Here is a 19,212-nt window from a genome sequence, read left to right as displayed (position 1 = left end):
CACAAACCCTTTAATTTTTAAAATTGCTAATTAAAACCATTGACACTGTCATAGCTAGTATAGGTCATTATTTAATCTTAGAACAACACTTTCAATTCTTGACAGCTCTGTTGATAAAAATTCCAGCTCCAATTCATATATAAGGTCTTTGAGAGAAAAATTAATTTGATATATTTAACAAGCTGTTTTTGCTGGTTTATAAGACAATACTTTTTATTCATAAAACAATGCCTGATTTTACCCCTCACTTTATACACAGGTTAAAAGATAAAGAGGTCTAGTAAGATCTCTTCAGTAAATAGCATATTTAACCAACATTACATTTTCCATTTTCCTTTCATTTGCTCATTTGAGAAGTGTGTTGACATCATACCACCTATGGCATCACAATAACATGTTTGTAATTGTATCATTTGTTTTGATTATTCATAACCAGAAGTTATTTATTTTGCCTTCTAGTTACAATTAATCAAGGAATTTGTGAATTGAAATGTATTGTTTTCATCTGTCAATACTGAAATATTGCTGACATTGTATCAAGAAAATTTAGTTTCTGTAATGTACATTGATTTTGTAAATGTTTTAAAGTAGATCATTATATCTTAAGATTAGTATTTTTTTTGTAATAGAAAAAAGTTGAACTGTAATGAACACTTTGTAAAGTTGTTTATTACATATTTATGACTTAAGCTATGCTGTATTGAGCTGCCTGTAGTATTTGAAGAGTATGAAGAGAAAACACTTTGAGATTGTGTTGATTATCCCAGAATGGAGGTTAGTACAGTTTGAAAATAACTTCTCAGAATATTTTACAAAAGTAGCATCCTGGATTTGCTTGACTACATAGGTCTTATACATTGAACCTCAATAAAGAAATACATTTGAATAGCCCAAAAATATCCAGGGTCATCTTATATGGTATGCTAAGCTAATTTCCCTTGGAAAGTAAAAGGACAATGCCTACTTGTATTATTACTTGGTTTTGCAAAACTTCTGATACAGTACTTTCTTCCATTCACAAAGTGAGCTATTTTCATCTATTTACTCATGCTACAAGACTTCTGCTCCTCCTTGTTGGAATCAAGTAATTCCAATATGTCTATGTAAATCATCATACATTGCTTCTTCACCAGTAGAAGCATAGTATACCTATGTGACTCCATATGTGTCTTTACTAAATTATCACTTCTTGTTTGATAGTGCTTGTACTCTGGTTTTTGTTGTTTTTTCAGTATTCTCTACTGCTTCATGTTTTTACTTGGAATACTCATGAAGTGGTCTTTATTTATTATAACTCATAGGTTTTTCCTGATTTTTAAATTTGCTTTATTTACTTATTCCAGTCACCTTCCAAGGTTAATGTTACCACTTCAGGGATCATGCCTACAACTGATGCTATCTCACAGGTGCAGGCAAACCATCATGGGATTTTCTTTTTGAAGATTGAACATTAAAAAGGTTAACCTCTTGTTGCACTTCTTGTCCATAATCCCACCTGTAGTTGCTGACTCTGTTAGAAGAAATGGAGATTGTGATGGTCTTTTTTCACCACTGGTTTTCAATTGTTTGGTTTTTTATTTCCATTATGTAGTTTCTGTTTCCAGTGTGGAGAATCTATTTTTTTCCTTGCTTATAATGGTTTTCATTTTCATTCTTCCATAGACAGTTTCTGCCTTACTTCATAAGGACTTTAATTTTCTACTGTTTGGAATTTTGTTGGACCTTGCCTCATGCTTCAACATTTGGCACACTGTCTTCCAATTTGGAGAGATTAGGCATTTTACTTACAAATTTATTGTTAATATTATTACCTGTAATTGTTTGAATTCCATAATATCCACTTATTTAGAATAGTGAAACCAAGTTACATTATGATTCATAAGTAGTCTTTATTGTTTTTCTTACTTACTGTTTGATTAGACTCAATATGGTATGTTGTTTTCTTAGTTTAATATTGTTATTTATATTTCATTTCTTTAATAGTCTCTTCCCCCCCCCCCATGGTTTGGGTAGAACCCTTGAATTGATACCTTTTTAATGTTTCATGTTTCTAGCTATTTAGTGTTCTGTTTACATTTTGTTCTTTTTTTGGGGGTTACCTTTTTCTTCCCCTCATGTTGGGGTTTTTGCCATTTTTTATTCATTTCCTTCTCACATAGCTTTTGTGTTAGTATCAACTGGGATACTGCTCTTTGTTTTCCTTTCCATTATTAATAGGGTTTTATAGTTTGTTCCTTTTCTTGTCCTAATTTATGCACTTCCTCCTTTTCACACAATAGATCTGTTTATTTAGGTCTTCCTCACATAATATTCATGTGATGGTCTGGATTTTCTTGTTGGAATGCAGTTTGTTTTTCTTGGTCTGACACGTTCTCTCCATTGGAAGTGGTGTCTTGATTCTCTTGTTGACCATGGAATTCTCCTCACATAGATCTCTTTACATTTCTCAATCTCCTGTTACCTTCTCCTCTAGCTAGGGCTGTTAATGCTTTTGGCTGGGATTGTTTCCACAGGTTCCTGTTTATCTAACCCCCATATTATTACTTATATGGGTGTTTTTCTCATCTTCACATTTCTGTGTTAGGTCTTTCTGATTGCATTTTAATGGCCAGCTCAACTGTGGTATTTGCATCTTTTCCAGCTTCAACTTCTTCTTCTTCACCCACCTTATTCTGCAGTATTTCAACTAAACATTCATGTGGTAGAATTCCTCCCATGCTTTTTTGACCTTTTTATTATTGGACATCCTTATCCCATTTTTTTTTTTTTCCTGAAACTTCAGAATTTTACCTTGCATATCCTTACTATGTTCATACATCCTTTCCAGGGAAGTTGTCCTCCCTTACTACCTACCATTCTGACCTAAGACATTCATCTGATTTCTTATTCTCTTACTTTACCTCCATTTGCATCACTTTTTTTTTTGTTCTATGTTTCATCTTGCATTCAGCCATAATTCCTTCTCATCTATGCTGTGTACCTTGGGGGTTGGATTTGTTTCTTCTTATCTCCTTCAGACTCCCTTTTTTTTCTTTATCCATATTTTTCCTTTCTACCCAATACATTGATGGTTAGGTAACTCCTTCCTTTTCTTCATTTCAGTTCCCATCTTTATTGTCATCCTGATACTGATAAACACTATGGTTTGTGCTCTTGGTTGTTCTGTTGCTCGTATGGCTTCTTACTGTAGTGCCAGTTCATGCACTTTATTCCTAGGCAGTTTTCCTTGAATTGAGAACTTTCTCCTTTTTTCCTCATCAGTTGTGTTTGTCTTTTGGTTGCACTGGTTAACTCCCTTTTATTGTTTTCTTCTCTGACTATGTTCCAGGTGTCTTTAGATTCAATGTTCTTACATTTTCCCTCACCTTTTCTTCATTAGCCTTTGAGGGAACTCCATTGTTTGGAAATGAGGACTTCAACTAATATATTTGTCTCACTTATTTACACTGCATCATGGTTTCTTTCTCATCTGATTTTCATTTGCCACTGGTGACTGTTTTTCATACTTAAATGCAACTCCAACTGGGTAAGTTTCTATTTCTTATTTCTTTCTTTTCAAAAGCCTTTACACCATTATTCACTATTTGGATCCTACTTTGTTGCAAGCTGTGCTTGACAAAGTATCCTTCAGTTGAAATCTGCACTTTACAGCAATGTTAAATTGTGCTCATTGGTTAAATGAGATGTTCCACAAGATTTTAGACTGTCAGATTTCAAAGTGATAGTTCAGTAGAGGTGGATAGAGGGAGTAACATGTGCCATCTGAATGTACTATGTTCCTGTTGGTGGAGGTGTGATGTATGATGATTTAAAAGAGGTACACATTAGAATAACTAATTCCAGTTTGGAGGGAGGATAGAAGGCTTGTGGCATGTATAAATAAAACGTTCACATATAGGGACAGCAATGAATGAAATTAGCTAATCTTGTAAGAAGAGGGAAGTACCTATTGGAAATACCTTTTTGGTATAGGTTTGTTACAATTTTCATTTTGTTATTGTATATATTCTTTTTGGCCAGAAATTGAATGTTCTTCATGGTCACTGTTATTGCTTACATTAATGTCTTTAAGATATTTGACATAATCTTGAATATTTGTTCTTTGACTGCAGGAATACAGTCTCTTATGGCAAAAATATGATGTGCTGTTTATTTGTATTTTCATAATCATTTTTCCTTTGGATTCTGATGATTCTTTTTCCTTGTGAAAACATTCCCTTTGCTATGTTACAAGATGTGGAAAAAACATTCTCACCACCAAAAGTATGTACATACTTTTAATAATTTATATTGGGAAAAACTAGGACAGTTTTTTTCAACAACAATTTTAACAATCATGCCCACCCTCAGCACTGTATCTACTCATTGCAGGTATACTGGCAGGCTGAAGAAAACATTTTTGTTTAGCTCCAGGCTTTGGGTGCTTGAGTACTTTGGTAGTCATTTCGTGTAGCTATGCACCAACACACAATGTACTAATAAAAGATAACACCCATTACTCACTACTAGTAAGCTAGTGTTTAGCATATTCACAATGTTAAATTACTTTTTCGCTCATTGCCCAAGTTCTTAAACAAAAAAACTTGATTTAACAATTAATATTTAACTAAATGCTCATTAGCTTTATGTGCATATGGAAATGATCAGTCTTTGCACGTTATGTCAAATCTTTCTGTTTAGTAAAATGGTGGTTTAATATGCCCTCAAGCAGGAAGCTCATTTTTCAAAAATCCAGTATCTGTTAATGACAAGACACGATACACCAACAGTGAAAAAAACAAAACAATTTGAGGTGTATAAAAGCTGTTATTTAATTTTTACTTTTTTAAAGAAAGATTTGTGTCTTGTTTTTTCTTGCAAGAGTATAAAATTTTTATGTGATTAAACTGTGTTTTCCCATAGATCTTAATACACCTGTTTGCTATGTGTGTCTTTTGCTTTGTATGGATTGAACACAATCGGTGGTATTTATGTGTGAGCAACAGCCATTTGTGGCCATGGGGGGACCTGATAGAAAGCCAGTATAAAGGAGAGGGTACTATGGCATTTGCTGTTTTCTTTGCTAGGAGGAAAATACGATTTATCAACCACTGACTTTTATCACAAATGGGGATTTGGCAAGTGAACAGTATTATTTCTGCTTTACAGTGTTATTCAGACACATCATACTTATATTACTCTGTAGCTTCACAGTTAAACATTTATATGTTGAAACAGAATATGTAGATGGCAAATATTTTACCTCTCTCTGCAGAGAACAAATGAATAATGAAGGCACTGTATAGAATTAAGCTCAAAGTAAAACATTGTTATGTGGTTTACTGTTGAGTCATGGCATCATAGTCTAATTTTTACTACTGGCATAAGTCATTGAAGAGAAGATTGCATGTAAATTAAATAGCAAGTGGTTATGTGATTTACATACAGTAGTGTTAATGAGTGAATTTATGGCTAATTCTTTTGCCAACAGATGCCTGTATCTTGAATAATACTCAGTTCTTTCTGGGGATATTTATTCTGTAAATAAAATCATAGGCCCTTGGACAAAAACTATACATCCAATCTATTAGAATGAAAAGTGATTCCAGTCACAAGAGATACAATATGCATTAATTCCATTCAAATATGAAAATAAGTCACCATCGTAATTATAGGGGGTAGATGATTGAAAATAATCGTAGTTGGTGATAACTAAGTCAAGGCTGTTTCATCAAACAAGTGAGGAAAAGATGAAGTAGGTAGTTTAAATGTTTCTCAAAATGTCTTAAAAAGTATCTTCATTCTGAAACTAAACACAAAAATTAGGCAAATCAGATTCCTGTAGCTATCTACAGTCAAGGGAGTTTTTATTAAAGAATTTTGGTAAAGGATAATTTGAGTAATATGATTTGAAACATCCTCACTCTAAATTGTTCGTAAACAGCATTTACCTCAATATTAGGATCCTCCTAGGTATGATAAAGAATATTTGAGACTGGTATGTTTCAACTGAATTTTAATACACTGTACTTAACAGCTTTAAGTTGCATCTGAGTTTTCATGAACTCTAACTATATCATGTTATATATATATATATATATATATAAGCTAGGTTTACAGTGAAGCTATTCTCTTGAAAACATGGAGTGTGAATTCTAACCAAATCAAGAACTGCAAAAGGAACTGTGTGATGATTTTCCCCTGTAATTTTTTTTCATGAATTCCTAATACTAACTACATGAACTATAGGAAGATATCGTAGTTATACAATAAATGCTCATAATATAATCTGTTAATTTTTGATCAGATGTTTAACTGTTAGTTGCATATACAAAAGGTAAATTTTGACTGAAGTTTAAATTAAATTTTCTCTTTATGATTTATAACTCTGTATATAGTAAAAATGATGCAAACCTGAACATGTTGAATAACAATTTTTAATTTTGAAAGTTTTAAACTTTTTATTTATAATATACATATAATCTTAATGTTATCTTGTACCATAGGTTGGGCTACAAATCTGAATTTCATAGAACTGATTTATGCTTAAAAAAGGAACATGGCATGTTTTGAAATTTTTCAGGCTATGTACAATAATTCACTTAAGATATTTTTAACGATGTGTATATGTCTATAAGCTGTCAATTTTTTTTATATATCATGTCTTCATGCAAAATGTAGCATGTTTAATCATAGTAGTAATACTAATTGCTTGTCAATTAAACATTTCAGAAGAATACAAGGTGACAGTAGTTTGTTTATAGATATTTAAGATAAGAATAGCTACTATAAATTTAGTTAAATTGTGGAAAATTTTATTAAAAAACATTGCCCTGCCATTTTTTTTACATTACTACATGATCAATATGTGAATATCTATACTCAAAAGTTAAGTCATGGTTAGTCTTACCAGATTTACAATTTTAAACTTCCTTTGTGTTTTGTTACTTAGAAAATGGTGTTTTCTGGCCAGTCTGATTAAAAGTAATTTCTGAAATTCAAAAGTGTGTTATTTGCTGTAATTACATGAAGTAACAACCTTTTTTTTTTTCCATGTTGGAAATGTATTATGTTAAATGCTGATATTAAATGTTATTTTAAGCTAATTTTTGGTTTAGGTAGGCAAAACATAATTATACAAACATATCAAATGCATATTTTGGTTCAAAATAATTTTTGCATAATCAACAGTTTTATGGTGCATACTTTCAAATTTTTCACTATGCATGTTTAATTCCTTTTGCTGAATAAAAATTAGAACTCTAAGTAACAAAGTTACTAAACAACTGTGACATTTTCTCTGTGGATATGAAATTATATAATCTTAAAAGGTCAACTTTGTAAATGTATCATGTATAACTTTTTAAATTGGCAACTTTGAAGAAATTATGTATTTTTCACTGTAATTTTGTGCAGTATGGAGTGTTTATATCTTATCTTTTAAAACCACTTGTAGGCTCTTTCCTGTTTATTTCCAAGTAACAAATTTATAACAGCAAAGTTAAATATAGGACTAGACCCCAGTTGATATTTTAAGTAAGAACAATATCAATAGTGAAGTGCAGTGTGATATATTTTTGGTAATGCAAACATCATAGGCACAAAGTTGAAGGCTTAATGTTTGTAAAATTTGCACAATATTTGCATCAATAGTATTGTAAAATATTTGCATTGTTTACTGTATGTGTAGTTTTTTCAACATTTAGAATTTTATAAAAAGACATTTATTTGTGTTGAAATTTCTTTTGAGTATCTTTAGACTTGGTTGAGAATAATACTGGTATATTTTCTAATTTTTTATTAATATTTCTGTACAATGGTATCTTTCTATTTCTAAGTTACTAAAAACTGACAGCAATTAACCACATTTGAATGCCTGATAAAGTATCCTTTGATCAATAAATTTGATAGTGACAAAATGACAATGAAATTTATAAACTGTAATAACTGATGGTTGATACAGCCTTTTCATTCTTTTTATAGTTTAGGATCTCTTCATGTGATAATTTATTTAAAGCCCTAATAAACCAAGGGCCAGGCTATTTGTTCCTTCTTTCTTATCGATCAGATCTGAAGTTGCTGTAGATTCTTACGTCTTAACTTTTTTAATGTAGAAATAACATAATGCCAGGCCATTTTACCTATTTTAACATATAAATTAGTAAAAATAGCAATACACGAACTCTTGAACAAGGTTTTTTCTTTATAAAATAGTGTACAAATGATTATGGCTTTTTTGTTCAGTTTATTTATTATTTCAGACATGTTTAGTCACACAACAAGCATTGAACAAAGCTCCCATCTTGACATATATTTATTTATTGTGACAGCGTAGATATAATAGTTACTAAACTATAGCTCTCCACTGATAGGAGGGGGGTGCACCATTCACACATAGCCTTTTCTGGGAGTAGTAGCATATGAACAAAAACTCACTTGTGTAGCACTGTTTTGTTCAGATAATTTTTTTTTTTCTTGGGAAGTACTGTAATTTACTTAATATTTTTGGGAGTTATCTTTTGTGGTTTTAAATCGAAATGTGTTTAGCAGGTTTGAACTTTTGCATAAAAATGAAATTGAAAATGCATCAATTTGCCTTTGTATAAATTTAGAAAAAAAAATGTTTTAGACATCATTCAGTTTTTTTATGCAACATTTTTCACACTACAGTACCTTGAAATCATGCTGTGCAACTAGTAATATGTTGGTAATTCACCTATTGAAAGCATGTCTGTGTATGTTATGGCAGGTGGTTAGCTTTCAATAGCTTATGTCTTTTCCTTCTTTGCTGTTGTTGGATAACAAACTATCTGCATATAGCATATTGAGAAGTAACAGTCAAATGGCTTGGTGAGCATAAAATTACTTTTATTTTTATTAGCAGTATCAAACAATGAACAATCACAACTTTCTTATTTGACCCCCTTAAAATATCTTGTGGAAATGGATAAAATCAACCAATCTTCCCAAAACCAGTGGCTTCCCAAACACATAACAGGTTTTTCCTTTTTCTTTTTTTTTTTTCTTTGCTGGAACTATCTTTCATGGGAAATATGTTGTGTGATAAGAGCAAAGTTAATTCCATGGAAATAATAAGTAATTTACAGTAACACTCTTTCAACACAGGGTTAATCTCCATGACTGACCAGATGAACTTTTTTTTTTAAGATATAGAACTTCTAACTTTCAATAAAGTGCATATATCTATGTAAAATTTGGCAGCATTTTATTTAATATTGTAAGTTTTTAACACACAAAAAATTATTTTTTAGTAAAGTATTTCTAATAAAATAAAGATTTGTCCATAAGTATATCGAGTATTTGTTTTGAATAGTCTATGGAATGCATTTCCATGTTAGAATTAAAACAGTTTTCCTTATCTTAAAAATCTCAAACTTCCTTTGTGTAATCTGTAAGACCCTCCTACATACATTTCACACATTGTTTTTTCCAGTAGAGCTTGATTGTTTGTTACTTTCTCTAACCTCACTGCAAACAGGATTGGTAAATTCAACCTACTTTGTAACCACCAAAAAAATTCTAAATCACTTTTTTTGTGTGATTTTATATTGTAATATAAAACCATATTTGTTTAATTTAATTAGCTCTTAAGTTTGTAACAGTAGACATCTGTTCATAATTAAATTTTATTGTCTATTGAACCATGACTAACTTCTGTTTGCACACTTATAAACTGTAAATTACTCTGAGAACATGCAACTCTCTTTGTGCTAACAAATTTCATTACCCCTGAGCTACTATAATTTGTACAAGTAGCTTGCATGCATGCTTCTTTAAACATTTTTATTTTATTATTATTAGTTATTTTAATTAAACTAATAACATGGCAAAACGTAGACAAATTCCCTTCTCTCAAAATTATGGCTTCCTAATTCTGTGACAACAGTTGTTACAAGTTCATCTAAACTAGCTGTTAACTTTCTCATGGGATTGATGTTCTTACTTTAAGTAAAATTGACATTTAACTGTTTAGAACATAGTGTTATACAACATGTCATTTAATAGATGAATACCTCTAGTTTCTATTGGATATAGGTAATATATAACTAAACATAAGAGTGAACTATTAATGAAATTTGAAAGAGAGGATGTGACAAGTGGATGTGGCAGAATGGGTCTGAATTTCTATTCAATAGCCCTGTAACCAAATAAAATTGAGGACTATAAATGTGGTTTATCTAAGCAATGATGATTTTTATGATTTTATAGAGTAATCTGCATTTCATACTTTTTCAATGGTTGCTAAGAGATAGTGTCACATGCCACACTAGGGGAAATTTAGATTTTTTTCAAATATTGTCTGTGGAATTAAGAAAACTGAAATATTATTAATATATGGATTATAAGGTAAGATTTTATGCTATTCTTATTGGTATAATGTAAAAATTAGTTTAATAAAAGTTTGAATGTAATGTACTAAAACTTTGTTAGTGTTTTATAAAAGTTGTATGTAGACATTGTAAACTATATTGAAATGTTTAGTAGTGTGGTATAATACAAAATTAAGATGTTTTAGAACTGGTGTTAAGTGTGATAAACATATTTTCACATACTTTCCTTATATTATTTTATCATTTAAAAAAACAAATAGTAACTGTTGATTATTAATTTGTGTATGGCTAGAATTTTATAAGGTATCATAGTAGTGTGTGTTGTGTTTTTTTGTCTTGTATAATTAGTTTTCTTTTTTTTAAAGGAAAATAAACTGTTCAGAAATCTTGTTTTATAATTTTCTTTTCTTTTCTTAGTTGGCTTCATTGAGTTTGAACACAAAGGAAACAGCCTGGATTTTGTTACGGCTACCACTACATCAAAGGTTTTTTTCTGGTAGTGATATCAAAGAACTTGAGCCTGCAGTTGAAAGAAGAGAATAAAATTAAAAGGTGCTTACTAAAGCATTGTGTTGTCATGGGTTCATCTGAAGGTCATTCTACACAGATGACAACCATGACAGTTACAAACATGTCTTCAGACAAATCTTGTTTGTGCTTATTAAATACGGAACATGAAAAATATGACAGCTGTCAATGCAGAAAAATAACTTGGGATGGTTCTTCTTTTAAAACCATTGATAATCTAGAAAAATCAATGATAAGTCTAGCTAATGATGTAGCTAATATTCAGCTCACATCTTCACATGAGAAAGATTATAAAAATAGTTACAAACAGGACATTCAAAGCAAAATGGAGCCAAAACACTGTGATGAAAAAGGTGTGTCAAAATTAGAGAAACAAACCTATGAGAATGATTTGCAATCCTCAACTTTACACAAAGTGGTCAAATTGTGTGGAGAAGAAGAGGTAACTACTTTATATCACATACCAACATCAGCTTGTGGTTCTCTGAATTCTGACAATCACACAGATGACTGCATCAAAGAAACCAATTCAATTTGTACTGTAACATTAAGTGATGCACGTGAAGTACCATCCACTATGTCACCAGGTATTAATGAAGATGTTGGCATTTGTATGGAAATTCTTGGCCATAATGGCAAAAATAATTCAGATTTATTTGGTGATTCAAATTGTGCAGTAACCAATAATAAAATAGATTTGTCTTCCACTCCCATTACCGTAACTGGAGAGACTGATGAATTTGGAGCTATAAGTAGTCATGTCTGTACTGATCCTTTAGTTTTAGCTGATACTAGACATCTCAATCATGCAGTGAGAATGACAGACAGTCCCCATCATGGAGCATTTTCTGATGGTCAGAGTGAGGTAGGATAATGTGCATCAGTTAGATTGTTGTAACTTCATATTTTTATTGAGCCTGTGGTTATTTAAATGGAAAAAAAATACAAAAGTCAATGTTTGCAAATTTATATTGTACTGTATTGATTATCTGTGTTGAAAGAAAAAAAATACTTTTCTTTATTGTAACGTTTTTTCTTTACCTTTATGTAGAGATTAAGGATGTTTCATATGTTTCTTGAAATTAATAGTTGTTCTAAGAACTTCTTTAAAAAGTCAAGATATTAAACATTTAGTTACAGGTCAAAATTAGGCAATTTGTTTAACAGTTTTTTTATTAAATGAATTTAAAAAAATACTTTCTGAACATAAAATTGAGTTAATGCTTAACAATTGGGATAAAATGTTCTGTACATTGAGGGAATCTTATTATTTTCATTTCCAGAGTTCCACACTCTACCTAGTATCATTGCATAGTATCATAACCTGTCAGGTTATATTTTCACATAATTTTGTATGCATTTATTATGACATGTTTAGATCAGTATGAAGTGATAATGTCTTAAAAGAAAAAATGTCAGGATTATATGGTGCATAAGACAAGTCACAGCTTTGTTATTATATATACGTGTAAGTGTAAAAAGCTTAAAAGTGCAATATGTTAAATTTTGCAAGTGCTATTATGTAGGGAGGTGAAAATTCCATCTTCATATTTACTTCTTTTTTAAAAAAATTTTTCTTGTTAAATGTACACTGCTTGTTGAAATCGTAAGGCTAATGAACATAAAGAAAAAATATGCATTTTGCGTCGTTAGACTTAGCCACTTAATTGAGTAGAGCTTGAAAAGATTAAAATAAGAAAAGGGATAATAAAAATAAAAAACTTTTTTAGCATTTAATAGGGAAAATGTGAACACTATGAAATTAACCTAAATACTAGCTGGTCAAAAGTTTAAGACCATACCAAAAAGAAGTCCTAACAGGGTATGAAATGTCCAACAAGAGGTCTCAGTAGTGAGTTGCACAGCCATCATTGAGAATAACTTCAAATATTCACTTTGGCATGGTCAATACAAGCATTTGCAGAAGGCTGGCTGGAATGTTATTCCAAGTGGTGAAGACGACTTCACGAAGATCATGCACTGTTTGGAATTTACGTCTGTTTCAATGGGGTTCAGTTTGGGTGAACACACTGGATGGTCCAAAAGAATCATGTTATTCACCATGAAAAAGTCCTTTGTCCTGCAGGCATTGTAGATTGCATCATTGTCCTGCTGAAAGATCCAGTCATTTTCATGCAAGCGAGGGCTTTTCGTCAATAAGGGTGCTCTCTCCAACATGCCAGTATAGCCAGGTGCTGTTTGACGCCCCTGTATAACCTGAAGCTTCATTGTTCCATGGAAGGAGAAAGCACCTCAAATCATGATGGAACCTCCTCCATTGTGTCGTGTAGAAAATGTCTCTGGTGGGATATCCTTATCGTGCCAGTAACGCTGGAAGCCATCTGGACCATCCAGTTTAAATTTTTCTCGTCAGAGAACAAAACCTTCATTCACTTTTCTATGTCTCATATTTGGTGCTTCTCAGCAAAGTTTAGCTGAGCTGTTTCTTTGTGTGGAAGGAGCCGTGACCTTTCAAGAGGTTTACGGTTTTTAAAGCCTTCTTGTAGATGCCATCTTATTGTTTTTGAGCTGTATTCTGAGTCGGTAAAGGCCTTAATCTGGTTCAATGATCGGCTGGTGTCTCGCCGGACAACCCATCAAATCCTCCTGCTCAATACCGGCGAAATTTTCTTTGGTCAACCACTTGAAATTCTCATTCCATATCTCTCAGGGTCTTTTAAGAAATTTGCAACAGCAGCTTTACTATGTCCAATCTTGCCAGTGATGGTACTTTGAGAGAGACCTTGCTTTTGCAGCTTGACAATTCTGCCATGTTCAAACTCTGTCAACTTTTTAGCCTTTGTCATGTTTTTACCCAATGTAACACGGGAGTTGTCAGTGGGAGATGTTGACAATGCTAATGCTTGAACACAAATGATTAAATTTCGTTACGTGTTTAGCAATTGACACTTCGTTTCCGTATGGTCTTAAACTTTTGACCAGCTAGTATTTAGGCTAATTTTATAGTGTTCGCATTTTCCCTATTAAATGCTAAAAAAGAGTTTTATTTTTATTTTCCATTTTCTTATTTTCATTTTGTGAATCTCTACTCAAATAAGTGGTTGAGTCTAACAATGCAAAATGCATATTTTTTTCTTTATGTTCACTGGCCTTAAGATTTTGGCCAGCAGTGTATTATTGTGCACTAGCAATGCCAAGATTGGGGTGCATGTATCAATGATTCAGTTTTGTTACCCATCAGGATCTCTACCAACCTATCCTCAAATCTAATTATATGCCCAAGTAGTGTGTTTGTTTTGCGTGTGTACAAGATGATGCTTACAAAAGCAGGTACTCTGTTTGAAACTGTCATCTCGGTGAAATTAGTTGACACCAATGTTTTGGTTTTTGAGTTATGTAATTAAAAATAATCAGCAACAAGAAAAACAAGAACTTAACACTCCTACGAAAAGTGGGGCCTAATAGGCTCCAGAGCAACTTGAAAGGTTATTAATATCAGGCTAATAATTTTGTATTTAAATGAAATTGCCATTTAAATCCATTAATGAATGGATTAACGAGATTCCCACTGTCCCTATCTACTATCTAGCGAAACCACAGCCAGGGGAACGGGCTTGGAGAAATCAGGACTAGAAACGTCTTTTCGTAGAAGTGTTAATACTTTTTGCTATTATATTTACATTGTCCAAACTTGGGATTTGACATTTACATAGATGTTATGAAGGGAAACACTGTACAATATAAAGTTCTGATAACTTGTTGAGGATATATTTAAAATGCCATTTTAATGAACAGTCTGGTCCCACCCTAAATAGGCAGTGCCACCATTTGCCTGTTAATACATACTATACATCTGACTCATTGATATGATCTGGTTCATTAACATGAACCTCTTAATGAATTGAATGAGTAGTGCATTGTATAATAACTATAAGTGATGACTCATCCTTCTCCTACCATCTTTATGAAGAAACAAAGAAACTGAAGTTGAACAACAATATCGTTATTGTAAAGTCAGGTAAAACTAACAATCTTTATCTTAGACAAAACTGTTTATGAAAGAAAGGTCAACGAACTATGTATGGATGGGTATGTCTGTGAAAAATTAAGTTCCAATTCCTAACTTAAGGTGTTCCACTTCAATGAACATTTACGTACACTTCGTGCTGATTACTTAGATACTTAACAGAAGTTAAAATGTATTAATTCTTCCTTACCTTATTTGTATGATTTACCTAAAACACAGAAAGAAGTCTGCCCCCGAAGACCTAAAATTTTTAACATGAGTTCTGTCACATGCCCATTATCTAAATGGTTAGCAAGTTGTTGAAAAAATTACATTTTGCATATGCAAAGTGGTTTATATTTTGCAAAGAAAATTAAAATACTTGTCTAATTAAAGAAAATTGTTAAGTTTTGATGTTGAAACTTTATTTACAAGCGTTCCAGCGAAGAGACCATGGAATTTCTCAAAAGAAGATTGCCTGAAATCAACTTGACTTTGCCTGTGCCCATTGACACTTTTATCTCTTGTATTGAAAAATCCACTGTCACCAATACTATGCAACATTTATATGAAATATTTTGAAACCAAATTAATTCCTTTTATAAATATAAACCTTTGAAAAATTCTGTGGTTCCAATAGTTTGGCACATTTTCTGTGGCTAATCAAAGGAAGTGATTTGGAAAGAATTTTCGGTAACTGTAATCAACTTCACTCAGCCATCAAATATAAAGTTAAATGGGAAAAGGATGACCAACTTCCTTTCTTGGATGTTTTGATAACCAGAAAAAGTGCAAACCAGTCCTCTCAGTATATCGCAAACCAACCAGTTTTATAAGTTATGTTCATTTCTTTTCATGTCACCATAAACAAGTCAAAACATTTATTATTTCTTCATTTTGTTGTAGAACATATAGAGTATGCCACCTGACAATGTATGAACATGGAATTTAAAATATCTTCTCTATTTTCAAAGAACTACATTTTTTCTTTGCGTCATAAGTATGGAAACTTTATTTGTATTTGATGGAAAAATGTATTTTACTGTTATGGATTTTTTTCAAATATGGTATCCGAAAGATGTTTGCAACTTACAGTTAAGTGTCAAGTTTGGTCTCAGTATAAGCTACATGTACAAAGTTATTATTCAATAAAAACATTCAAATTGTGCATGCCTTGCAAAAAATCACAGGAATAACCCATATCAAACTTTTACTCCAACTTCATCTGATAGTAAGAGAGTGTTGATCTTAATTTTTGTCATTTGTATTAAAGAATACTGATTTAGAAGAACAAAATTGTTGAGTGAAAGAATGTGAAGATACATAGGTATTAGTTAGCCCAAACAAAGCAGATTATCATTTTCTAACTCCAATGTTAAAAAGAATTATACACATGGATGGTCGTTATTCATTTCCAAATTTTATGAAATTCTACTAATTAAAGAATTTTTAGTGTCACGTGATATTAGCTTAAGCATTATAATGCTTAATATGGCTCTACCGAGTGCATGCCAGTGATGAAAAGAAACTATTAATTTAGAATTTATGGTGTTACTGTAAAGGAAGTTAACACTGTTTTAGAGATGGAAAACTACCACCATACAGGGCTTACCCTGGACTAAATTTTTCTGTAGCCAGGCTATTAGCCAAATGATCTTTTTGGTAGCCAGTTTTAGCCAGATAGGTTTGATCCATATCCAACCCTCCAGCCAGTCACATACAATAAGACAGTCAAAGAATAAATGACAACTAAGTTCTTATCATACATTTTATTTCAATGAATTTATCATTTATCAAATTTATTATAAAACAACAGTTTCACAGTTACAAAGTTCAATGTTTTTCACACACACAAATCATTACAATAACGACATGGGAAGACGAGTCACTAAATTAAAAGTAACTGTTATTACATGCTGCTAAACAGGGGTCTCTCTAGACATGCAAATCAGGGAGAAGTTTTGCTCTAATTTTACAAGATTATGGAAAAGTTTACAGTCAATAGCATTCTTTTTTTCTATAATATTGTCTGTATAAGATGACTTTTCCTTGAGCTTACGAAGGGTGAGGTTTGGTCTGTTTTGGGAGACCACTTCTCCCAAGTCTCTCTAGTGAGAGCCCTGCTTAATAAAATATCTATCACCACTCAAACATCACCAAACTAAACTTGCGCCATTAGATAATGTAATTACACGTGTGAAAGCCATCACAATTTTTGTGGTTGTCCTTTAATTATTGTGCCGCTAATCAACCACATATAAATGAGTTATTCGTGTCAAGCCGTTAGGTCGCTGTTGATTAAACAATTTTTCACACGAGAAATATATATGCAAAACAGCTCGTTTGGGTTGAGAAAATATTTTACATAGAAGAGCGAACAACGTTTCGACCTTCTTCGGTCATCGTCAGGTTCACAAAGAAAGAGATAACTGACCGGAAGCTGACCACATGTTTGGAAGGGGTTGTGTAACTGAGTGTCGGAATGTAGAGGGTGGTGTTAGATGTTTGAAACATCAGCCAGCTCATTCATCAAAGACTTTTAATTTAAAGTCTAATCTAAATCAACTTAATCATAAAGCCTTAATGGCTAGTTTCGATGTTATATCCCTCTTTACAGAAGTTCCAACCACTGAAGCCTGCAAGATAGCCTTAGAACTCTATATCCGAGACCCTAACCCAACTATAGACATTCCCAGCAACCAATAAGCAACCCTCATAGAATTCACCACGATAAAGACAAACTTCATGTTCAACAACCACAACTATATACAAACAAATGGCCTAAGCATGGGCAACTCAGTATCACCAGTTCTAGCCAATATTTTTATGACACAAGTTGAAACACAAGCAATTAACACAGCATTACATCCACCACTATACTGGTACAGATATGTAGATGACACGGTTGCAGGATTCAAATCTACAGAACACATACTTAATTTTTTCAAGCACATTAACTCTATACATCCCAACATTAACTTCACATGTGAACAGGAAGAAAGCAATCAAATATCATTTCTTAACCTCAAAATTACAAGAACCGACACACAATTCAAAACAGAAATCCACCGAAAAATCACCCATACTGGACTATACATTTCTTGGGACTCAGCACATGAAACAAAACAAAAACTCAACATACTAAGAAACCAAATAAACACAGCCATAAAACTATGCTCACCAGATAAAATTAACGATGAATTAGACAAAATAAAACAATACTTCATCAACATCAATAAGTTTCCTCCACAAACCATAGAAAACATTATATGCACACACCAAGACAGAAAGCAAAATCAACCAACAAAAGTAAATATATCTCACGAATCAAAAAATCATGAAACCATATACTGCTGCATACCATATATTCCCGACATCAGCAGACAAGTAACCAACAATTGGCAAAAACTAGTAATAAAATATAATATTCCAGTTAATACAAAATTTATTCAAAAACCAGGCACAAAATTGAGGTCTATACTATGTAAAAACTACACTGACAAACACCACACCAACATTATTTATAAAATACAATGTGATAACTGCCACGACTTCTATATTGGAGAAACAAGTAGAAAAATGGAAACCAGATTCAAAGAACATAAAAAGTCACCTTCACATGTTTTCAAACACTGCAAGTCAAATTAACACAACATAACCATAGAAAACACTCAAATACTAAATAAAGAAACAAACATAAACAAATGCAAAATTAAAAAAGCCTTACTTATACAACAACTTAACCCAAAATAAACCAATATAAAGGAACGCCTTTATACCTGTATTAATATAATAAAATTTAAAAAAATATATTCAAACATATAACACCGCCCTCTACGTTCCGACACTCAGTTACACAACCCCTTTCAAACATGTGGTTAGCTTCCGGTCAGTTACCTCTTTCTTTGTGAACCTGACGATGACCGAAGAAGGTCGAAACGTTGTTTGCTCTTCTATGTAAAATATTTTCTCAACCCAAACGAGCTGTTTTGCATATATATTTCTCTACAAGTGGGTTTTCTCGACATCACTGATTATAATTTTTCACACATTTGTCGATCCTGACCATGACCTTGCATGAATGCAAACAGGTTATTGATTTTTATCTGCTTACTGCATACTTGCATTAAAAAGACGATGTAATGAACCAGTGTAGCATTTTGTAAACAAACAGTGTTTCTTCGGTATATTTGCCAATTACAATTTTTCTTCGCCAAAAAACAAAAATAATAGCCATTGGCGAATAGGGCGAGCGACAGCGTGAGCCCTGACCATATATTTTAAATAATATGGTTGGCTCTGTTAAACTATAAGTCTGTTCCAGATAATGGGGTTGCAGTACTAAAGCTAATATTGGTTGATGTTAATTGTTACATTCTTACTTGT

General features: G+C 32.1%; 1 protein-coding gene across 4 annotated transcripts in view; it reads left to right on the top strand.

Annotated features, from left to right (window-relative positions):
• LOC143226003 (uncharacterized) overlaps window positions 1-19,212 on the top strand; it is a 49,298-nt gene that overhangs the window by 2,948 nt on the left and 27,138 nt on the right. For 3 of the 4 annotated variants that reach the window (XM_076456361.1, XM_076456340.1, XM_076456371.1), the window contains exon 2: window positions 10,749-11,724. In XM_076456361.1, coding sequence (XP_076312476.1) covers window positions 10,909-11,724 — 816 coding nt within the window. In that variant the 5' untranslated portion in view covers window positions 10,749-10,908. Of the gene's footprint in view, window positions 1-690; window positions 775-10,748; window positions 11,725-19,212 lie in introns of all 4 variants that reach the window. The other variant, XM_076456351.1, reaches the window with a different exon arrangement.

This window comes from Tachypleus tridentatus, chromosome 1 (assembly GCF_004210375.1).
Source record: "Tachypleus tridentatus isolate NWPU-2018 chromosome 1, ASM421037v1, whole genome shotgun sequence".
NCBI classification, from domain to species: domain Eukaryota; kingdom Metazoa; phylum Arthropoda; class Merostomata; order Xiphosura; family Limulidae; genus Tachypleus; species Tachypleus tridentatus.
Note: the sequence above shows the minus strand (reverse complement) of the source record. Positions and strands in the feature narration are given on the sequence as shown.